The following is a 20593-nucleotide window of genomic DNA, read 5'->3' on the forward strand; positions in this document are numbered from 1 at the left end:
TCCCACTTTTCCTGAAATTGTCTGTGCTCATCACCGACTTTTCTCTTTACTGCAGACTTTGAAAGGGACATCTTTGGGGCGCTGTAATATGTTATTCCACGGAGTCAGTCTCGGTTTTAAGTTTCAGTTGCGAGGGACTGTGGCGCATGCGCACTTTCGCTCTCCGCGACGCACCTACAGTATACTGGTCGGTGTTTTTGAAGGTGCGCGCATCGGCCGCGTGTGGTGCATTCAAGAATAGACGTGCGATGAGCAGGTGGTATCCAAACCAGCGCGGTCACGCACGTAGCAGAATTGGGGAAATTCTTATTCTGTTGTATTTTTACCGTTCGTTATTGCTCCTCCACTAACTACAATAGGGAGAACCTCGGGGCAAAAAATGAAAGCACCTGAAAATCCCCCAAATTTTGCTCCATGTTTTTTTGTTTTCACAACTCTGTCTTTTTAAATGTCTGTGTGGGTGTCATATTAACCCAGTCGGGCACAAACCGCATGTGATCATTTTTCTTCCGTGATTATGTTTGGCACTTCTGTGCTTTGAAGCAGACGCTGTCCACAAGCAGCTCCCGAATCAGAGTCCCTGATTGGTCACAGCACTGCGTTGCTGCGACTGTGTGTGAAAATGTTAACCCGTGTAGAAGATTCCACGCGCGCTCAATGTGTGCCCAATTTGTACATAGATTTCGCGACCTGACTGATGTTAACTTGCGTTGCAACGCACGCTCCATATACGCTTGGGGCAGGAATTCTCGTGTGCGGGCGTTTGTATTGACTTTTTTGCGACGCGGCCGGTGTGGAAGCACCTAGAGAAGAACAAACACACAGCAGCTCTCTGAGCACGATCCGCCATAATGTAGATGGCTACAGATACATGCTAGATCACAGTGCCTCCTTATTTTTTGAGCCGAGATCAGCAGAGGACTGTTGCCGCCGCACGGAGTCAGTGACAGTGGCTTCTCTGCTTCTACTCCGCCCAGCTGACTGAGTAAGGCACTGGACAGCCCAGCCGATGTCCCGCCTCCAGAGCCTTATGCCTCACTGTGATTGGTTCATTCAGCTCTGCACACAACTGTCATTCATATCAACCTTGCGGGCCGCACTAACAGTAATCTTTCGTATTAAGAAATGATCATCAAATGATCATCTCGGGGGCCGCAGTTTGCCCGGGGGCCGCAGTTTGCCCGCGGGCCGCGAGTTTGAGACCCCTGCTCTAGACCTCTTTCCTGGCAGCTCTAGACTCAGCATCCTTCTACCAATATATTCACTGTCTCTCCTCTGAACATGTCCAAACCATCTCAGTCTGTCCTCTCTGACTTTATCTCCAAAACCTCTAACATGTGCTGTCCCTCTGATGTATTCATTCCTGATCCTATCCATCCTGGTCACTCCCACCGCTATGTTGTTTATCACCAAAACTTTTTAGGATGGACATAATTTTAGAGGACATGTTTTTCATATTTTTATTGCAGATTTATTATTGTCTAGTCTTAAAAGAAAGATGTTTTAGAATAACAAGTTAATTATGGAATTAAGTTGCATAAAGACATGTTAGGAGGAAACCATTTGAGCTAGAATGTATTGAAGACAGGACACAACTGGAAGATATGTGGATTAAAATGGGATTTTTTTATAGTGAGCAATGAACAGTAAAATGCATTTAAAATCTCAAAAAGTAGAATTTTCTTGGCAGGGCCCTTTAAAATCAATTCTGAAACGCACAGGGAGCCAATGCAGCAATTTTAAAACTGGTGTAATATGCTCCCACCCCTGGTCCTTGTCAGAAGTCATGCTGAGTTCTGTAATAATTGTACATTTGAAAGAGATTTTTTTTTTTTAATAAACCAGAGAGCATTGTAGTAATCTAACTGACTAAAAAGGAAAGCATGCATCATAAGAAAATGTTGGTGAGGGACTGGTAGTGAGGAAGGACGGCCTACTAAGTGTTGTATTTTAAGCCTATGTGTGGACTCTCTCTATTAACCCTGTGTATCTAACATAGGTGTTATTATATGCTGATGTGAACTACCTTGCCTGTCTTATCTCCATTCCCATTGCCGTCTTCTGCACCCATGGCTTATTGCCGTCCTTCCTCGTCAATTGTATTGAGACACACTGCCAGCCAGATCTCACCGACAGAGAATTTGACGCCGAGCTCTATTTATACCCTGCAGTCTAACGCAGCATGTAAACAAGAGGTTTTAATTCCAAGCTTTTGATTGGCAAATTTGAATTATATATACATGTTTGTTACTTGTAAATAAAATATAAAGAAAAGTAAATATAACTTTAAATATTTTTTATTGTTTTTTTCTAAAATATAAAGACAAATAAATATAACTTTAAATGTTTTTTTCTTTTAAAAAAAGATTAATTTTGAGCTTCGGTGCATGCTGGGAAATACGTGACGTAATCCGAGAAGCAAGAAATGTTAAGAAATTAAACCTGCTTCCATTGGGCGGTCCAGTCCGGTCCGGTCCGGTGAAGAGTAGTACAGTACGGACCGTTAATTCTGGTGAGCGTTTCGTTTTTCCTCTCAGTTAAGCCTCACTCCCGCTGGGCGGTTTGTTTTCACGGCGCATGCGTGCTGTAGACCACGGGGGTTTCGATTGCGTCACTAGCTGCATTCACATCTGCAAAATATCTGCACATGGACCTGAAAACTTTTTTTTACACGGTTTCTCAGGACTTTGGTATGCGCGAGCGGCATTTCCACATTCAGAAAAGAGTAGTTAAGATAAAGCCCGCGCCGTGGTCTCTGTGTGGCGTCGGCCCAACACCCAATCAAATCAGGGCTACTACGTTGGATTGATCGACAGTTCAACCAATCAAAATGCAGAAAAACACAGCTCCCCGCCCTTCCCCTCTTCAATGCGCGAGTTCCTGTTTGCCGGTGTTTTTCGTTCTAGCATTTAAGTTTAGAGATCGACACCAAAAAACGGTTTGCAGTTTGCAGAACATGTGGATAAAAAGAATTACCGACAGTGGACAGTGACTCAACAACAACCAACTTCATCTGATTCTCGAAGCAGCAAAATCAAGTAAGTTCTGAGTGAAAGCTGGCGCTAGCTTAGCGGCTAACCGCTAGCTGCAGTTAAATGAATGGGACAGTATTCTCTCTGTTAGCGTACACTGTGAGAGCGTGCAGTCATAAAATTGAATTGAAATAAAATAGTTTACAAGTCTGACTCTTAAGGAGTTAGTGCCGCATCACCTACAAACTTAACTGCACATCACTGGTCTGTAGTGAGTGCATTTAAAGGGGCCATACCAAAAAAAAAACATCTTTTTGAGATTTTAAGTGCATTATACGGTTCACTCCTAAACAACCCCAAAGTTGTATTTTCACCTGTTCACTCATTTCTGAGTAACCCTCTAAAAACTTGCACTCTCAACGGCCATCAGTTCTGGCAGATATTTTTATTTTGAAAAGTGATAAGTGTTTCAAAAACGCTCATTTAGACTTTTTATATTAATTATTTGGCATATGTTATAGCAACCAATTTCTCCACTGCGCTAGTGGTGATTAACCAAAAAACTTTCATTTTAGATGCAGAATACTGTATATCTTCCAATTGTGTCCTGTCTTCAATAAATTCCAGCTCAAACAGGTGTTCTAGACACGGGTCTCCTTTAAACCCCTGTGCTCTCTTTTGGGTCCAGATCACCCCACCCTTACATTGACGGGTAATCCCTTCCATGACAAAAGTGGACATAGGTGGACAGGAGTTTATGTCTGCCATGGACACCAGTGAAGATAAAATATCCTTGAAAAAAAGTATTTTAATGTAAACATGCCTAGGATAGCACAAGTGTTACAACACCCTCGACCCTTGTTGGGCACAGTTGTGCAGACACTGAGTGTATTGCAAACATCATAGTCCGTGGTTAAGAAAATGAATGGATGAGTTAATATGCATAAAATAGGATTGATAGTTTCTTGTAAGGGTGGAGGCTCTGTTTGGAGTTGTGTTTGGGCTGAGGAGACTCTGCAGTGATCCCGGATGCACATTTACGGGTGATGGGATCACAGAAGCAAGGGAGCAGCAACAAACCATCATTTTTACACAGACTGGTTTTTATTTTCCCCCAGAATGTATATTTAACGTATGTGTGATAATTAAATTTTATCGAATCTAAATTTATAAAGTGGTAATTTTATCCTCTTTTCTGTTGGAAACTATTATCTTTTTTTTCCTGAATTGATCATTGTAATATGAAGTGTTTAAAAACAAAAATGTTTTATGTAAAATCTGAGCAAGAACTGGAGACATTATTGCAGCTGACCAATCTAGTCTCTAAATGGAAAATATCATATTAATAATAATTATATATATTTTTTAAACATTCATTTCCTTTATTAACAATAAAACAATATATAAAATAAAAACAATAAAAATAAAAACAAATGAAAAGAAGCAGAAAGAAGTAAACTCACATTATCTGCCCCTATCCTGAATAAACCAAAATAAATCATCCAACAAAAGAAACAAAAATTATCTCTTAGTACCCTGCATTTTGAATAAACATGGAATGTAAATACACACTCATATACCTACACAAATCATTAACTTAATCCTATCAAGTTCAGTGAAATCATCTACTTAAAGTTTTATAAATATTTTTTGTTAGATTCTATAATATTTGCTTGGCATATAATTTTTAATAACAGGAATGCGGCAAGCGTTTTAGTATTTTTTGTTTCTTTGTCCTGTTTATTCATGTTTGGACCAGAAACTTAAATATATCTCTCCAATTCCTTTGTTCTAAATCTTGGCTTCCTTGGAAAGGAGTTTGACCCTGATAAAAAATAATAAATAAATCTACAATTTTTCATGTTCTTTATTCATCTGCACAGATAAACAGCAAGTGTCTGCTCTTAATGGCAGCAGTATCTTTATTACAGGGAAAACACATAAATTCATACACAACAAATATAAATAGTTGCTTACACTCTTAACTACTTATCATTTAAAACATATTTCAGATCTTTAAAGGAATAAAGGTAGAAAACAACCACACAGATGCTCTTTGAATTTGTAAACAGAGTTTCTTTCAGCAGACTTTATTCAGATTACGCATAAACAATCAAATGCGTGTTTTAAACAGGTACATTTTAGGGAAAAGCTACAAAGCTTAAAATAGCTGTACTTTAGATGACCACATTTAATCTTAGTGTGTTTTCATGGCCGTCTGAAGCCATTTTCTTATTTATTTAGATGAAAGATGCTTACATATGTTATAATAAACAATTCCAGCTGTTTTACTCTTATTTTGAAAGTCTGAATAATGTCTATTACATAAAAAACATGAATGTACTCACAACAGTAGTTTTTAACACATTATGCAAATATTCAGATTCATTTGTTTCCTGAATTCATATTTTTTTTTCTAATTTACACATCACTGCAGTTATGCTTTAAAAACATCCTTCAGAAATTAAACAGAGTGTGACATCCTTTCCTTCTTTTTCTTCTAAACTTTCACTGTTTTTACTGCAGATGTTTTTGCTGCATTTTTGTCTGTATTTATTTTTAAATCTTTCAGGTTTTCAAATTCAGAAAAGCCTTCAACATTCCATAAATTTGACTGAAAAACCCTTTTGGGTTTTCAGTTCTTTTAAATGGAGAACACCGGCTGAGAGGGGTCATTCGAGGTCAAACAGTTGTTAGTCATCGTCTTTTTTTGCGCTGTCCTGCTGGCTGATGGACTTTACCACCGTCAGCAGACATTCTTGGTCGTTCAGCTCCTCCTCTTCGTTAAAAAAGTCCCTGCGAGAATCCAGAACTTGAATATTACTATCAGGATCAGTCAACTTGCCGCTCGAGATCACCAACAATCCAACTCACCGCTGGCTTTGCTTCCTGAGGCTGCTGTCGTCTGCGGCTCTCTGCTCCTGGAACTGACGCCTCGAGGAGCCGCTCAGACTCTGCTTCCTGAATCTGGGCAGTGGGGCCTGTCCCAGTGAAGCCTGCAGAGAACGTGAACACTGTGATCTCCAAAATGAAGGAGTTCATCAATCAATCATCAAACTCTTTTGGGGAAAGAATCTGACATATTTACTCGCACAGATTTATAAAAGTTTATGAAATAAATGTTCACCTGTAAGCTGGTGTGCAGACTTTTCCCAAAGGTTGGCTTTGAGGAGACGGCTTTCATCAGAGATGCACTTCTGCAGTAAAACACAGGAATGTTTGCAACAGTTAAAAACAATATCAGAAAAGTAAATCATTTGCTAATTTTGTAAGAAATGAAATAAGAAACAAGTTATGAGGGTGAAATATGGTAAAATTTCATATGGCCAGTAAGATGAAAATGTTCATGCACATATTTTTCCATGAGCATGTTGCAGGCGAACACCTAAACTTTGTTCCCACTGAGCGGTCCGGTCCGGTATTTTCAGCGTTTCCATTTAAAATGGAGTCATTATAAAGTATCAATCCGTACCTCTTTAGGGCCCCCATCCATTGTAGTTCCATATAAAAATAGAACGGGACGGCTGAGGCGGAACTGCCTTTCCAACCCGTTGATTGGCAGAAAGTGATGACGACATTAGAAAGCACCAAAATAGCGCTAAGCTAGCGATTCTGTTTTCCTCTTAACTGCTGTATTCTTCTTAAATATTCTTCTGTAATCTTCTTTCAAACAACATTAAATTTCTGTTTTACAGGATGTACAAAAAGTAGAGCAAGAAAAAGAGGAGCAGCTGGATGATCTCCAATGGAGAGGAGGCTTTAAGCAACACATAAGGGTAAGTCAGTGGGAAGAAGGTGAGACATGTGACCTAAAGCTTTACTGAAGTTCTGCGTAGAGGGCACCGTTCAACATCATCCTTAGTACGTCATTAGTTCATGTCACATTATTCTTACAAATACTTTACCATTCACTTACTTCACCTACGACAATGGTACGCTCTATTTTATTTATTTAATTTTATTTAATATTTATTTGAACAGGAACAGTGCACATTCAGGGACATTTTTGTAGTTGTGCCAGTGTTAGCTACAAAGCTAATTTTCAACCATAGTCTTTGAGCAAGTTGGAGTTTTGTCAACAACAAAAACACATAACATCAAAAATAAGAATGATATTAATACAAAATTCTCTAAGAGTTTGAAGGTTAAAATAAAGTGGTCTCTAGACTGCAATATATATGTATGTATATATATATATATATATAGTTTTGAAATAAGCCAAAGTTTAACTTGCTTTCTGAAACGTATTAAAAGTGGGACACTCTCTTGGGGTTGGAGGGACATTTTTCCAGATATTACAACCCTCAACAGAGAGAACAGTTTGTCCAAAATGAGTACATCTGTAGGGGAACCACACAGTCGCCCCTGGCTTCCATTTTCATGACATCCTTTGGTGTGGCCGCATGAACCTCAGTGGAACTCACACAGGTCCACAGGCCTGAACATCCCAAAAAACTGCTGTACCCGTATGACTCAACCCCCATACGAGATATTTTTGTGTTTACTACGTGAACCAAATGAGGCCAATTATATAAACTATCTAACAGAACTGCACCTATGTTTCAGTTTCTTCATAGAAACATTATGCATTCTACTGGAAACACAAAATTTATATTTGCATTTCAGGAGTCGACTTGTTTTGCCCTGTGGATACCTGTTATGACTGCTTTCTTCTACAATGTACATATTTTTATGGCTAAAGCACTCTGGTTTGATGCAAACTGCATTTTTTTCTGTTTACCTGTGACCTGTGCAATAACAAAAAAGTTAAATTCTAACTCTAATAATCTGTTTTTAAGTGAAATTTGTCACTTTTTTGCAATCATCTGTCAACATTTGGTTCACTAAATAGCCTCTACCAAATTATTAGCTGGGTATTTTTTAATTACTTGAAATATGTAAGTGCATACAGCAAAATAAAAGCAGACTTTTTACACAAACCAGAAAACAAAAGGACTAACGCACTAAATCTGGTTCTTTCAACCGGAGTTGAAGATTTTCATATGGTCATTTCTCTTTAGTCAATATGTTTAGAGTTTGGTGATTTTTTTCTTTTTCTTTTCCTGGAATGCAATCTTGCATGTCCTCATCAGGCTGACAGTGTTTTAGTTTCTCTGAGACCGAGGTGTTTCTGGAAACAGTTTTTTTTACTGGTTCTCAGGTGGGCAGGGCAGTGAGGAGCAGGAGTTTTACCCTGTGATCCTCTGCAGCCTCCTCTTCTGGTACTCCGTCTCATCCACCGTCCACACGGCTCCCTTTGTGTTCTCCACTCGAACAAAACACTTGTGAAGGCTCAGGTTGTGGCGGACGGCGTTCTGTGACCAGAGTGAAGGAGATCTCACTGTTTGATCAGAACCACTTTAGAGATGACTGTTGGTGTGTCTGCTAACCTTCCAGGTGGCAGCGTTTCTTCTGAAATAGGCGAACGTCCTCGTGAACCAGTTGTAAATCTCGTTGAGGGTTAGCTGCATGTCCGATGAATCCATGATAGCCTGTAGATCACATGTGACAAAGTCAAGGCCCGGGGATAGCCCTCCTGATAATTTTATTTTATTGTTATTAATAGCCCGATGTCATCTTGTGCTCATTTTTAACTTGTATGATTTTAACAAAATATATTTTTATGGAGAGTAAAATATTGAAAGCTATTTAAGTTGCTTTATTCTGGAATAATATTCCTGCCTTACTATTATTAAAAATTATGTTAAAAAGTTACAGTTTTAAAAACTGGCATTCTGCTAGCTTTTTGGCATTTGTGAAAATAGTTTTAGGCTATTTTGGAGTTTAGCTAATATTTCAGCTACATGCTAGCCTTTTTGGCAAATGTAGAATTTTTTTGTATTTTAGGTTGTTTTGGAGTTTAGCTAATAGTCCAACTACATGCTAGCTGTTTTGACTAATTTAGGCTTTTTTTTATTTTTATTTTATTTATTTTTTGTGGCTGTTTTGGAGTTAGGCTACTATTCACACGCTAGCTGTTTTGGCTAATTTAGTTTTTTTGTTTTGTTTTGTTTTTTACAGTTTTTATACTTTATATTTATTTTCATGTTTAGCTATTTTTCTGCTAAATGCTAGCTGGTTTTTTTTTTTTTTTTTTGCTAATTTGGCATTTAACCAATATTATGCTAGGCTATAAGCTTCAGTCATTTCAGCTATTAATTTCAGCATCTTCAGCTATCAGGATTGAAAAGCAAAAATTGGTATTTTCACAGTTTTTACAGTAGTATGACAATGTGACATCCTTTGTAAAACATAAACCAAGGCTGTGGAACTACTTTTTTTAAACCTTTATTTAACCAACGGGAGTCCCATTGAGATTTAAAAACTCGTTTCAAGGGAGCCATGAATCGAGAAATGCAAAAAAATTAGAACAGAATTAAAAATACTGAAAAGAATACTTAAAAGAAGCAGTCTCAAGTGCTCGTAGTCTACATTTTTAGTATGATATACCGTTTTTAACTAATCAAAGCTTAAAAACATGCAAATATTCATACTTTGGAACCTGAAGTATAATATTATGTGTATATTAGTTATGTTCACACTGGTCTCTGCAACATGTGTTCAAGGTCAAGTTTATGCACGCTACGCAAAATTCTACGACTGTTTTCAGGCTCTACGGTCAAAACAAGCAGCCTTTGAACGTGACCAATCAGGGGCTCAGATTGGTGGTGACGTCACACTGGCGTCCTTTTCATTTCACCTCAGTGCCAACCGTTTGAAAATGGATCGTGGATGATAAATTAATAATTGTGGTTTGTCCCCCACCAGAATCATATGACATCAAATGTTTTATATTTTAGAATAGACAACACATTCTCATTCGCCGTCACATTTTGATCTTGATTTAATTGGAACAGGCACCACGTCAAAAATGACGAGATGGGGACACCAAATCGTCAAGAAGTGACGGAAGGTTCTAAATCAAACGTCATCGTGTGACGACTTGGGGATGAGAATGCGTTGGAATAGAGCTGTGAAAGAAAAAGTCTGGAGCAAGATTCATGAGATTTGTACCGCTTCAACATTTCACACCAAGCCTTTAACAACTGTAGGTCCATGTGCTAGAATCAGGTAATGAGATTCCAGGTGAACACTGGACTGTCAAAATAAAAAAGTTAATTCAAGAACCCAGGTTAAACAGAAACACAAACATTTCCAAAGATCCGAGGCTTAAGGTGGAGTTACCTGTCGAATCAGAGTTGCGTAGGTGAACGGTGGTCTGATGTCTGCGCTCTTGTAAAGCTCGTATTCATTTTCTGGAACAAGAAGATAAATAAGTAGCACACAATCAAAGTGTCTTGACCTGAAAAGATCTGGTTTCACCTGAAGACAAAGAGAAGATCAGCTGGTGATGGGGACGTCTGATGGCCCCGGCGCTCGCTCTGACAGCCAACGAGTCCTCTTCGCTCGTCTTGGATCGAGAGCCGACCGGACCCAGAGGTTGTTGGGACACCTGGACACAGGTTTTTGGTGACTACCACAGCTGACAGCATGCAACAAAAGGAACAAAAGGACTGACAGAAGACCAAAAAAAAAAAAAAAAAAAAAACATTGGCGAGACATTTCTAACAGGCTGGAACGAAGCGATTCGAATCGCCTCAACTGAGGTGGTTCCATGTTTACCCCCCAAAAAAGGAAGGCAATTATTGTTAATTACAGGGTGAAATTGTTTGGTCAGTGTTGTGATTAGGGCATGATGATTGGAAGATTAACAAATGATTAGTTTTCACATAATCACAGCATGTGTGCTGTCTGAGAACACAATAGCACACATTTGATGGGCTGCTTCATGCAGGAGTGCCTCCAAAACAGGTTTGTCCTGAAGGGCCTGAGAAATCCGATTATCCAAGCCTGATAGTTCATCTGCTCACTTACAGAATGGAAGAAACTTCAGCAATTAGGAAGAAAATAAAGTTTTAATTAGATGTGCATTATTGAGTCAGTTGTCTCTCTACCTTTGGTCCACAGAGCTCCACAGCGGGGTCAGAGGACTGGGCTCCTTTTAAGGAAGGCAGATGAAGGTGGGCCATCATCGCTTGGAGACGCAGACGTTCTTTGGAGAGCTGTTGGAACCAGGAGGGAGGTTGTATTTTATGAATTAGGAAAAATACTATGTATGTAGATGACTGCTGCATAAAATATATGTGAAGATTTTGGAATTACTTGGGTTTTATGCATAAACTGGACAAACAATTGTGTCCAATAAAAACATGAAAACACATTTTGGTGTGATTTAAGCAGAAAATGTTTTTTCTCCATTGTTGTGATTTAGACTGAGAAAAAAAATACATCATGTGTCCATTTCGTGCAGAAATGGAGGTACTCTCGAGGGGTTCACATACTTTCTCTTGCAGCTTTTTGAAGATGTAAAGAGACTTCGAAAGAAAATGTGCAAACTAGAGCTGCCACAATCGATAATTTTAACAGTTGACTAATCACCGATTATTTTTTCTGATTAGTCGACAAATCTAGTAATGTGCAAACTGGATGTAAAACACACATCTAAACCATCATTAGCTTTAAACTCACTAAAAACTGGATATATAGCATTACCTGTGATAATGCTAGTATGAATGCTGTAAGCTGAATTTGGTCACTGAAGATGCTAGTGCTGATAGCTAAAAATACTGAAGTTGATATGAAAATGCTGAAGCTGATAGTCAGCTAAAATATTAGTTAAATGTCAAATTAACCTAAACTGAAAAAAAACTTAAATTAGCCAAAACAACTAACATGTGGCTCAAATATCAGGTAAACTCTAAAATAGCCTAAAAAAACAAACAAAAAAAATCCTAAATCACCCCAAAGCATGTAGCTGAAATATTAGCTAAGCTCCAAAATAGCTTAACAACAAAAAACCCTAAATTAGCCAAAAGAGTTAGCATGCATCTGAAATATTAGCTAAACTCCAAAACAACCAAAAATACAAAAAATCCTAAATTAGCAAAAAAAAAAATAGCTAGCATGTAACTGAAATATTGGCTCAACTCCCAATTATCATAAAAACCCTTAATAAATGCCAAAATATTCCAAAAAGCTAGCAGAATCCCAATATCACTGTCAACTTTACTACACTCTGACTCCATGTAATATACAGTAACGACTAATCGACTACTAAATTAGTGGTCAACTATTTTAATAGTTGATTAGTCAACGATTAGTAGACTAATCATGGCAGCCCTAGTGCAAAACATTCAAAACCACAAAATTTCCCTTTTTTTTTCACATTATTATCTATTCTAGATTTATGATCTGCAGCGTTTAATAGTTTCAGAGTTTTTAAAAGTAGATATAAGTTAATAGCCTAAAAAAAAAAAATCCTAAATCACCCAAAATGGGTAGCATGTAGCTGAAACATTAGCTAAACTCCAAATTAGCCTAAAAATAAAAAAAGCCCAAATTAGCCAAAATAGTTAGCATGCATCTGAAATATTAGCTAAACTCCAAAACAACCTAAAATACTGCTGCTTTTAAATGAGGTTTAAACAGAAAAGGTTTGTGGCGGCAGACCCTCTCCAATATATATTGTGTGTTTTTAAAATGTTCTTGTGGCATTTTTATTATGATGGAGGGCAAATATAAATAAAATTAGCTTAAAATTGCATATCTGAGTTTTTCTTTATTCAAACTGATGTGGATAAAGAGAAAATAAAAAAAATGCAGTTTGAAAAAGAGCTTATTTAGGATTATTTGCTCCCTGCTCCAAACTCCCACCAATAAGGAGGGGAAGAGGGGCGGGATTGCTACGCGCCAACGGTTCCGCCCACAACTAAAAAAGGAGAATTTCTATTGAACTCCTGCCGCTCTGCAGAAACTATGTCCTTGAAAATGGTTTTGGCAAAAAAAGGACGTAAATATAAAGTGGGAACGCTTTTAAAACAGATGAACAGATGATCAGAGAGGGACTCTAAAGAACATTTTAAGTCACTGTCATTGACATGTGGTCGTTCACCTGAAGCTCCAGCTGCTGAACCACCTGCATCTGGACTCTGCACTGAGCCGTGCTCCTGTCGTCCAGAGCATGCTCACTGCTCATGTGCCTGAAACACATGCAGAGTTATCATCATGAGGGATGAAATTCTACTGCAAAAATGATGTGCGGAGAGACGTTTTTGATTACTTTTACTACACATGCATGTGTGATCTGAAATCCCCAGTGGGTTCAAGAGTTAAAAACATTTACATGTTTTTGATTTCATAAACATGGTCTTAAATACAGATCAACAGATACATGACTTAGGTACTTGATTGAGAAACAAAATACGTTTTATATTTTATTCGCACAATTTTTAACATAAATAAAAATTTTCTTGAACACTACAGAAGGACAAATGATCAGGAGAAGCATTTCTACAATATATCACATTGTTTACAGTAAAAATCGTATATTTGATTTTCTGGTACGCTTGGAGTGTTTCTGTCTCTGTTTCTGTCTTTTCTATGTTTCTGTTGGAGATTCTCTCACTTTCTTTTTTTCTGCCTTTCTTGTTTGCACATTGGTGCAGAAATTCTAGTTTTAGAGTGTTCAATAAATGTTAATCCTGTTCGGCCCACGACCTAAAGTGTGTTTTGGATTTTGGCCCCTTGTTCGATTGAGTTTGACACCCCTGAGTTAAATCATCAACTGTTGGAAATGGAGAAACAGAGCACCACTTTATTTGCTATCCTTACAGTTCTTGTATTTTTTTTTTTTTGTGTAGTGTCCATTTTTCTGTGATTACATCCCTGCTTTTTTCCCATCTGCATTTTGTTTTTGAGTCACTGAAGAATTCAATTTGCATCTTATCTAGCTTTTACAAGGACCTAGATTGGGATGCAGCATTAATTGGGGGCTCGTCCGGGATTCATTGTTTTTTTGAGACAGACTTGTCTCTGACAAAATATGGTTATGGAGTTTGTTTATTTGTTTGTTGGGCTTTTTTGTGTAATTTTGTTAACCCTTTAACACCTGAGGCGTCGTCGGTGACGCTTAAACACAAAATCTTTAACGTACTGTAACTTTCAACGTAATTCCAGTAGATTTTGAAGGAGAAAAGCCGCTTTTCTCCTTCAAAATCAACTTGAATTATGTTAATGATGATTCATCTAATGGAATCATGTTTATGGTTGAAAAGTTACATTAAATCAAGGAACATAAACACTAGAGCTCATGATAATATCTTGGGATTTGGATGATTTTGTTTTTCTCCATGTTTGGAGAAATTAGAGTTGTGCACAAAAACTGACTTATTAACAGTTGTTCAGTACTGTAAACAGGAGATATTTGAGTCATTGATAATATTTGTAATAAAAAATAGACTTGATAAATACAAATCCACCAGTGAGCTCACATGTCAAGATTTTTTATCAGGCTAAATTTAAATTCCTGAATATAACTTACTTGATGAACTGGGTGAAGTTTCCACAGACGGACTCGCAGCCAGGCCAGTTACACACACCGTTACTAAAGAGTGCAGCAGCTTCATCACCTGAACCAGTGCTGAACGAGGAGGAAGAGGAGGATGAGAATCCACAAAAGACAGACAGCAAAACTGCAACAAAAGACTCACATAAAAGTAGCTCTCTTCTCTTTTTTTGGGTAGCGTGACATGACAGCGAAAGGTGGGAAGGTTTGTCGAAAAATAAACGGAAAACTATTTACTTTTGATTTGGGACATGTACTGTAGTCGTGTAAAGTTTTTCTTTGCTGAACCACCTCAGGTGGAGGGACTCAAAGCAAACAAACAATTACACCTCTCCTCTGGGGATTGGATGTGAAGTCTCAAAAGCAAACAACTCCCACTCGCTGTGAGAGAAAGACTGCGTCTGTAGATGACAAGTCTTTCATGTTCACAGAGACAGCATCACCAGAGCACTGCCGTGACTCTACAACTGAAGGATCCTACCTTTCTGCCGCGCCTGAAGACAGGAGCTGCTCTCCAGTCAGTCTCCACAAGTCTTTGGCTGACATCGTCTGAGCTGCAGAGTCCTGATTGTCCCTTTTGGTGTTTTTCTCTTCATACATTCCAAATGTGAGCTCTCTCCATATCTGCTGCATCTCTGCAGCACTGAGACAGCCTAAAAAGATGACAGAAAGTGTTTGTTTTTTTCATGTGTGGCGGGTAGAAAAAGATATAAGACAAATCAGATTAATTTTGGGGGTTGAAGGTGACCTGAAGACGGGTTTGGAGAGGCCAGTCTCTGAGTGTGAAGCAGCTGCTGCTGCTGGAGCTGAAGAAGCTGCTGGAATATCAGTTGATCTGCAGGCAGCTGCAGGATCGTAGAGAAATCAAAATTAAAATGATGTTCAACAGAACATCCTAAAGCTCTTTCAAAAAGAGAAGGAGAATGTACAGCATAATGTCAGGACAACCCCAAAAAAGTGAGTATTTCTAGTTGTGGGGCGGTGGAATAACAAAATAAAAATGAGTAAAAAATGTTTTAAAAATAAACAAAAAACTGAATTTTTTTTTAAACCTTGAAATTAGAAAACCAGAAGCCTGTGGAAAATTGTGACTTTAAAGCATTTAAAAATAGTTGTTTTTAATTATTTTGTGTTTATATGAATATTGATTAAATCTTTAATGTGTAAAAATTTATTGGAGGTGGAAATGAATATGATTTTTATTTTACCCACTTCTTTTTAAGCACTAAATAATTTTCTGTTTATAATTGTTTATGTAATTATTTTGTTTTATGCTTAAAAAATAAGAAGAAATCAATAAAAGTAGCACTCAAAAATGTATGCATCTTATTGTGGCGCCGCGCTCACAAGGTCTCCAGATTTAACAGTATCATTTTGGAGTTTGTTACCTTTTTCAAAAGAATTTTAATAGAAACCATGAAGTTTTGCAACAAAAGAAACTAACAGAGAATAAAACTTAGATCTAGTGAGTTAAAGATAAAAACATATGTTTATATTTACATTCAAAATAACTTTAACCTCACATGTGAGACGTATGAGGATCAGAATACTGTTTAAAAATGTCCAAAAAGTACTCTTTTTTTTAATTAAATATAAAAATACATTAAACTCTAATCCCCAAATAAAAAAGCCAAACAAAAGGAGTCACCTCTCTCATTTTCTTGCTGGACTCTTGCTGAAGACGATCATTCTGTTCTTGGTATTTCTTGTAAAGCTCCCTCAGATGTTGCTAAACATTTAGGACGGAAATTATGAAATAAAGTCATTGTTTTTATTGCAACATTATCAAATAAATAAATAAAAAAATACAAGAATATTCTGCATGTTTTTGAGCCTACAGTGAAAACAGGCACAAAAAAAGGTGAATTTTCATAAAAGTTTCCACATCCTAGAACGTTGTAAACATGAAACAAATACAATAAATATAGATTTTTGGTTGAATAAATGAATTAAACTTTATTTATGTAGCACTTTACAACTCCTTTCCATGTACCAAAGTGCTTCACAACAAAAGAAAGACAAAAGCTTAAAGATAGGAATAAATAAGAACAAAATTAAAAAACAGCATAAAATTACAAAAGCTAAACTAAAGATGTTGGTCAAGAAAACACTGACAGTACAAATTAGAATATTTTGCAAAAAGAACCAAACATCTTTGTTATGATATCATTTTCATCAATCCACATTCTTAACCCCTTAAATCCCTTTTGGGGTCACGGGGTCGTCGGAGCTACTGCTGGGTGAAGGCGAGGTACACTCTGACAGATCAGTGGCAAAGCAGGTAGAATTTTTTTTTATTACGTTTTTTCTAAGGCATGAACATTTTCACTAACATAATTTAAGTTAATTTATCATTTTCTTAATAAACATTTCCTGTGAGAATATTTTCTTTGCAACCCATGAAGAAAAAAGCATAAAAATAAGTGATTATATGAAACATTTTTCATCTTTTTGGAGTGTTAATTTTTGATATTTTCCACTTGAAATAATAAAGTAAACCACAGATATTCTGTCTTCTGTTTTTCTTAAATATTCATAATGTAGCTAAAGCAGAGCATTGGGATTGACGTACCTGGTAGAGCAGGAGGGCTTGCTGCTTGTGGAGGATCAGAGCCTGCAGCTGGTTTGGAGACAGAATCTGCTTCATCTGCTGAGGAGCCATCATAGACAACAAGGCCTTGGAGACAAAAGAGTCGCGGTCGAGTCAGGAGAGTCAGGTGGTCAACATGAACAAGCATTAAGTGTGAATTTTTTCCAATTACACAACAGTGTTGTTAACCTTCTGCGAACATCATCATGCTGAATTGTGTCATTGACCCTAAATAAAACGGGAGATAATGGGAGACCTGATTAGCGGCACAATTTCACGCTTGTTGTGGATTTTAATGGGAGTGAACGGCTATTAATGAGAGCAAACACGGCCGGAATAATAACTGCTCTGTTTGGGAGTGAGCGGCGAGAAGCAGAGGCTGCTTCCTGCTTAGACACAAACGGACAATTCATGGCTACAAACGGAAAAAAAGAAAGGAAAAAGATATGAATAACTACAGGAAAAGTATAATTTTTTTGAATTTTCTGTTGGTTTTTTTTAGTAGTTTAAACTAAATTAATGTCTGTTGCATTAATACATCTACACAATTGAAAAAGAACCAACAAAATAGTTTAAACATGTGATTAGCAGGAAAAAAAATCAATAATTTCTGCACAGATTTCACTTTGTAAATTAGTGTCATTTAAGTTTTAATTTTTTAAATGTGAATTAAATCGAAACCAGTTTTAAAACATTGCAAAATTGAGTATTTATTATAAAAATTTCAGGGGGGTTTTAAGTTCTTCTTGATTTTTGTTTTACAAAGCTGACTGATTTATGAAAACACTTTTGTTTTACATCACAAATTAAAACTAAAATCTAAACTAAAACAATTAAGTGTTTTTGAACAGTTTTAAATGGAAATGCTTCAAACATGCGGTGAATAAATCTTGTTATAATCCAGTATCTCTTATTTTTTCCAGAATAATGGATACAAACATCTGTCAAAGTAAGAATCAATTGTTTAAATATTCCTCTGTTCTTCAGTTAGTTGGTAAACGAAATATACAATTTTAGACAAATCATATTAAAACCTTTATGGCAAAAAAAGAAAAAAAAATAGAAAAATGCAAGACATAATTACCTTAAATTGAATAATGATTTAAAGAATTAAGACAATCTAGGGAAAAAGTTGTAGAAGAAACAGCTGATCTTTTGTTAATCATGGAGTCGCAACAAAGTTTACAAAGTCGGAAAATACATTTCAGATTTTGCAGTGGTTATCCACCTTTCCTACATATGGTCATGGTGCAGAGGTAGAGTGGTCGACCTCTGATCAAACCCGTGTATCAAGTGTCCGTGGGCAGTGTTCGGCAGTGGATCTGCTGTCAGTGTTTGAATGCGTGTGCATGAGTAAACGGTACTGTAAAGCCCTATATAACCATTCATCATTCATATTATCATGTGTTTGAGTAAAACCTCACAAACATAAAAGACTTTTGAAGATTCTAATTAAATTGCCTCCTTTAACTGCACATTGAGCAGGAGTGTGACTGTTCTGACAGAAAACATCTAAATTAGAGCAAGATAATATACTGATATCTGCTGATTTAAACTGGATAGAAGAGGGAATGAATGAACCTGTTTTTGGAGGAGGCTTTGCCAGCTTTCAACCCTCAATCCTCTGCAGGATTCCCCATCAGCCGCTCTCTCCGCTCCAGCGTCTGTGTGGCTGAGCAGGGAGCTGGCGGGGGTTTGGCGGGCCGCCGTGGGACTTAGAGGAGACTCTGGCATCTCAGTTCAGCTCCTAAAAGACAACAAGCAACATAAAAAACAAAAAGATGTGAGATTGACGAGCCCAAGATAAATGATAATCCCAGCGGGATGAGGACTTTGTACAAACTACAAGGCAAAACCAAAACTTTTGTTCTTATTTTAAGAGCTGGTGTGGCTGTTTTGAGCGGGCTAAAAGGAGAAATCAAGGAAAATCAAAGGCTAATTATCCTATGAAGTAAAGCTTGCAAAACAAATCGCAAAAAAGCTGCAGACGCACACAGTCAGAAAAAATAGTTTTCATTTAATCAAATTATTTAAACAAATACAGAAATTTTGACACTAGAAACTTTTCATGACAGTTGTTGTACTTTTTCTTTTATAAACTCATTTTTAAATTCCTTGTTGACTGTTTTATTTACTAAAAATATTAATACTAACAGCAGAGACATGAAAGGTGAAGAAGTGGAGTATATCAAAATATTAAAAAAAATAAAAATTAAACAAGACAAAACTGGAAAACTGCAAAAAATGAAATCCTAAGAAAGTAAAAAGACCCCGCGTTACCAGAAAATAACGTTTTTCAACAGAAAAAGAATCTTATCAATAAAGTTTTTCAACAGAATTTTTTTTTATCAATAAAGTTTTTTCAACAGAAAAAATATTCTTAACAATAAAGTTTTTCAACAGAAAAATATTTTTTATCAATAAAGTTTTTTCAACAGAAAAAATATTGTTAACAATCATTTTTTTCAACAGAAAAATAATCTTATCAATAAAGTTTTTCAACAGAAAAATAATTTTATCAAAAATCTTTACCTAGAAAATCTTTCAATGGGGAGATCATTTTTTGACATATTTTAACGTGAGTGTCGGCAAGCAGGAGTTTTACAAATTAAAAATAAAGTCCAGAAAAACAGTTTAAAGTTAGATGGTGGTGAAAGTAGAAACTCATGAAGCGTACGTACCGTCACGGGATGAGGAGGATGCAGAGCAGCCTGGAGGAGCAGGAGCTTGCAAGTAAAGCAGGTCTAGACTGATGAAAGGAGATAAGTGATGGACTTCTGTGCCATCCTGCAGAGGGAGGAGTCTTTGTTTCACTCAGCACCACTGAAAGACAGAATAACCCTTTAGATCAAATATGAGAACCAGAGATATGTATGCAAAGATATTTTTAATTTTGAAATGTGACAAAATTAAAGGTTCAGTCTGCAGAGAGAATGCTGCTAATGTTACACTGACGTATTTTTAATAAAGCGACACATACGTGCACCTTTTCTGCAAATTTCTTACATTTTATTCCATCCAACAAGCTGAGTTTTGCTGAGGATGATCATCCACTATTGTTTATCCAACATTTATTGTCCACATGCTTTTAAACTATAAGTTTGGGGGAATAATTGCCGTGTGTGTCTTTATTTAGATCACTCAGAAACCGCTCTGTATAAATTAATAAACTGTCAAGTGGATCAAAAAGTGTTCAACGTATCACCTGCACTTACGTTTGAATCTGTGGCTCAATTAAACCAAATAATTGTTTTAATTTAGGTTGTGGATGAAAGCGGAACCCCCCTGGGTGTACATTTAAAGATCAACAATAAATACTGCGCGCAATTTAAAGTACGCTGCATGTTTATCAGCAGGGTGAGTCTATTTTTCTTAGAATAGCTCGATTGACTCCTGTGAGTTAGAAAAAACAATTCTTTATTGTTTGTTGAGCATTTACTAATGTGTGGTAGATTAACAATGCAGGCTGATAGTTATCGACAGCAGAGCAACCTGTGATCATAAATATGTTCAATAAAATAGGGTTAGATCAACTGTGGATGGAAACTTTGTCAATCAAATGGACGAGTGAGATACAGGGATGACTCCTGTTCAGATCACAAGAGGACCAGACACATTTTTCAGCAA

At 36.9% G+C, this 20593-nt stretch overlaps 2 protein-coding genes and 1 long non-coding RNA gene across 5 annotated transcripts in view; 1 reads left to right on the top strand and 2 right to left on the bottom strand.

Annotated features, from left to right (window-relative positions):
• The window catches only part of LOC112152572 (myoD family inhibitor domain-containing protein), a 48506-nt gene extending 45922 nt beyond the window's left edge, over window positions 1-2584 (bottom strand). Inside the window, exon 1 of one of the 2 annotated variants that reach the window (XM_024282234.2) lies at window positions 2443-2584. The gene's annotated coding sequence lies outside the window, so the exon portion shown is untranslated. The remainder of the gene's footprint in view (window positions 1-2442) is intronic. The other variant, XM_024282233.2, reaches the window with a different exon arrangement.
• Window positions 2585-2709: 125 nt separating this feature from the next.
• LOC112152574 lies at window positions 2710-11315 on the top strand. Its single transcript, XR_002920336.2, has 3 exons — window positions 2710-3038; window positions 6668-6748; window positions 10941-11315. It is a non-coding gene; the product is annotated as an uncharacterized LOC112152574 (long non-coding RNA).
• On the bottom strand, window positions 4825-18989 carry LOC112152571 (forkhead box protein P2). 2 transcript variants are annotated; one of them, XM_024282232.2, is made up of 15 exons: window positions 18548-18989; window positions 16949-17053; window positions 16025-16105; window positions 15125-15221; window positions 14858-15029; window positions 14353-14451; window positions 12925-13012; window positions 10928-11035; window positions 10296-10425; window positions 10158-10228; window positions 8363-8464; window positions 8166-8287; window positions 6100-6169; window positions 5847-5968; window positions 4825-5768 (listed from the first exon to the last, which is right to left on the bottom strand). In XM_024282232.2, the coding sequence occupies exons 1-15, from the start codon at window positions 18698-18700 to the stop codon at window positions 5666-5668; spliced, it is 1623 nt and encodes a 540-aa protein (XP_024138000.1). In that variant the 5' UTR covers window positions 18701-18989; the 3' UTR covers window positions 4825-5665. The 2 variants fall into 2 exon arrangements, with proteins under 2 accessions (XP_024138000.1, XP_036068167.1); XM_036212274.1 differs by having other exon boundaries at window positions 5847-5993.
• Between the last annotated feature and the right edge of the window lie 1604 nt (window positions 18990-20593).

Source organism: Oryzias melastigma, linkage group LG6, assembly GCF_002922805.2.
Source record: "Oryzias melastigma strain HK-1 linkage group LG6, ASM292280v2, whole genome shotgun sequence".
NCBI lineage: Eukaryota > Metazoa > Chordata > Actinopteri > Beloniformes > Adrianichthyidae > Oryzias > Oryzias melastigma.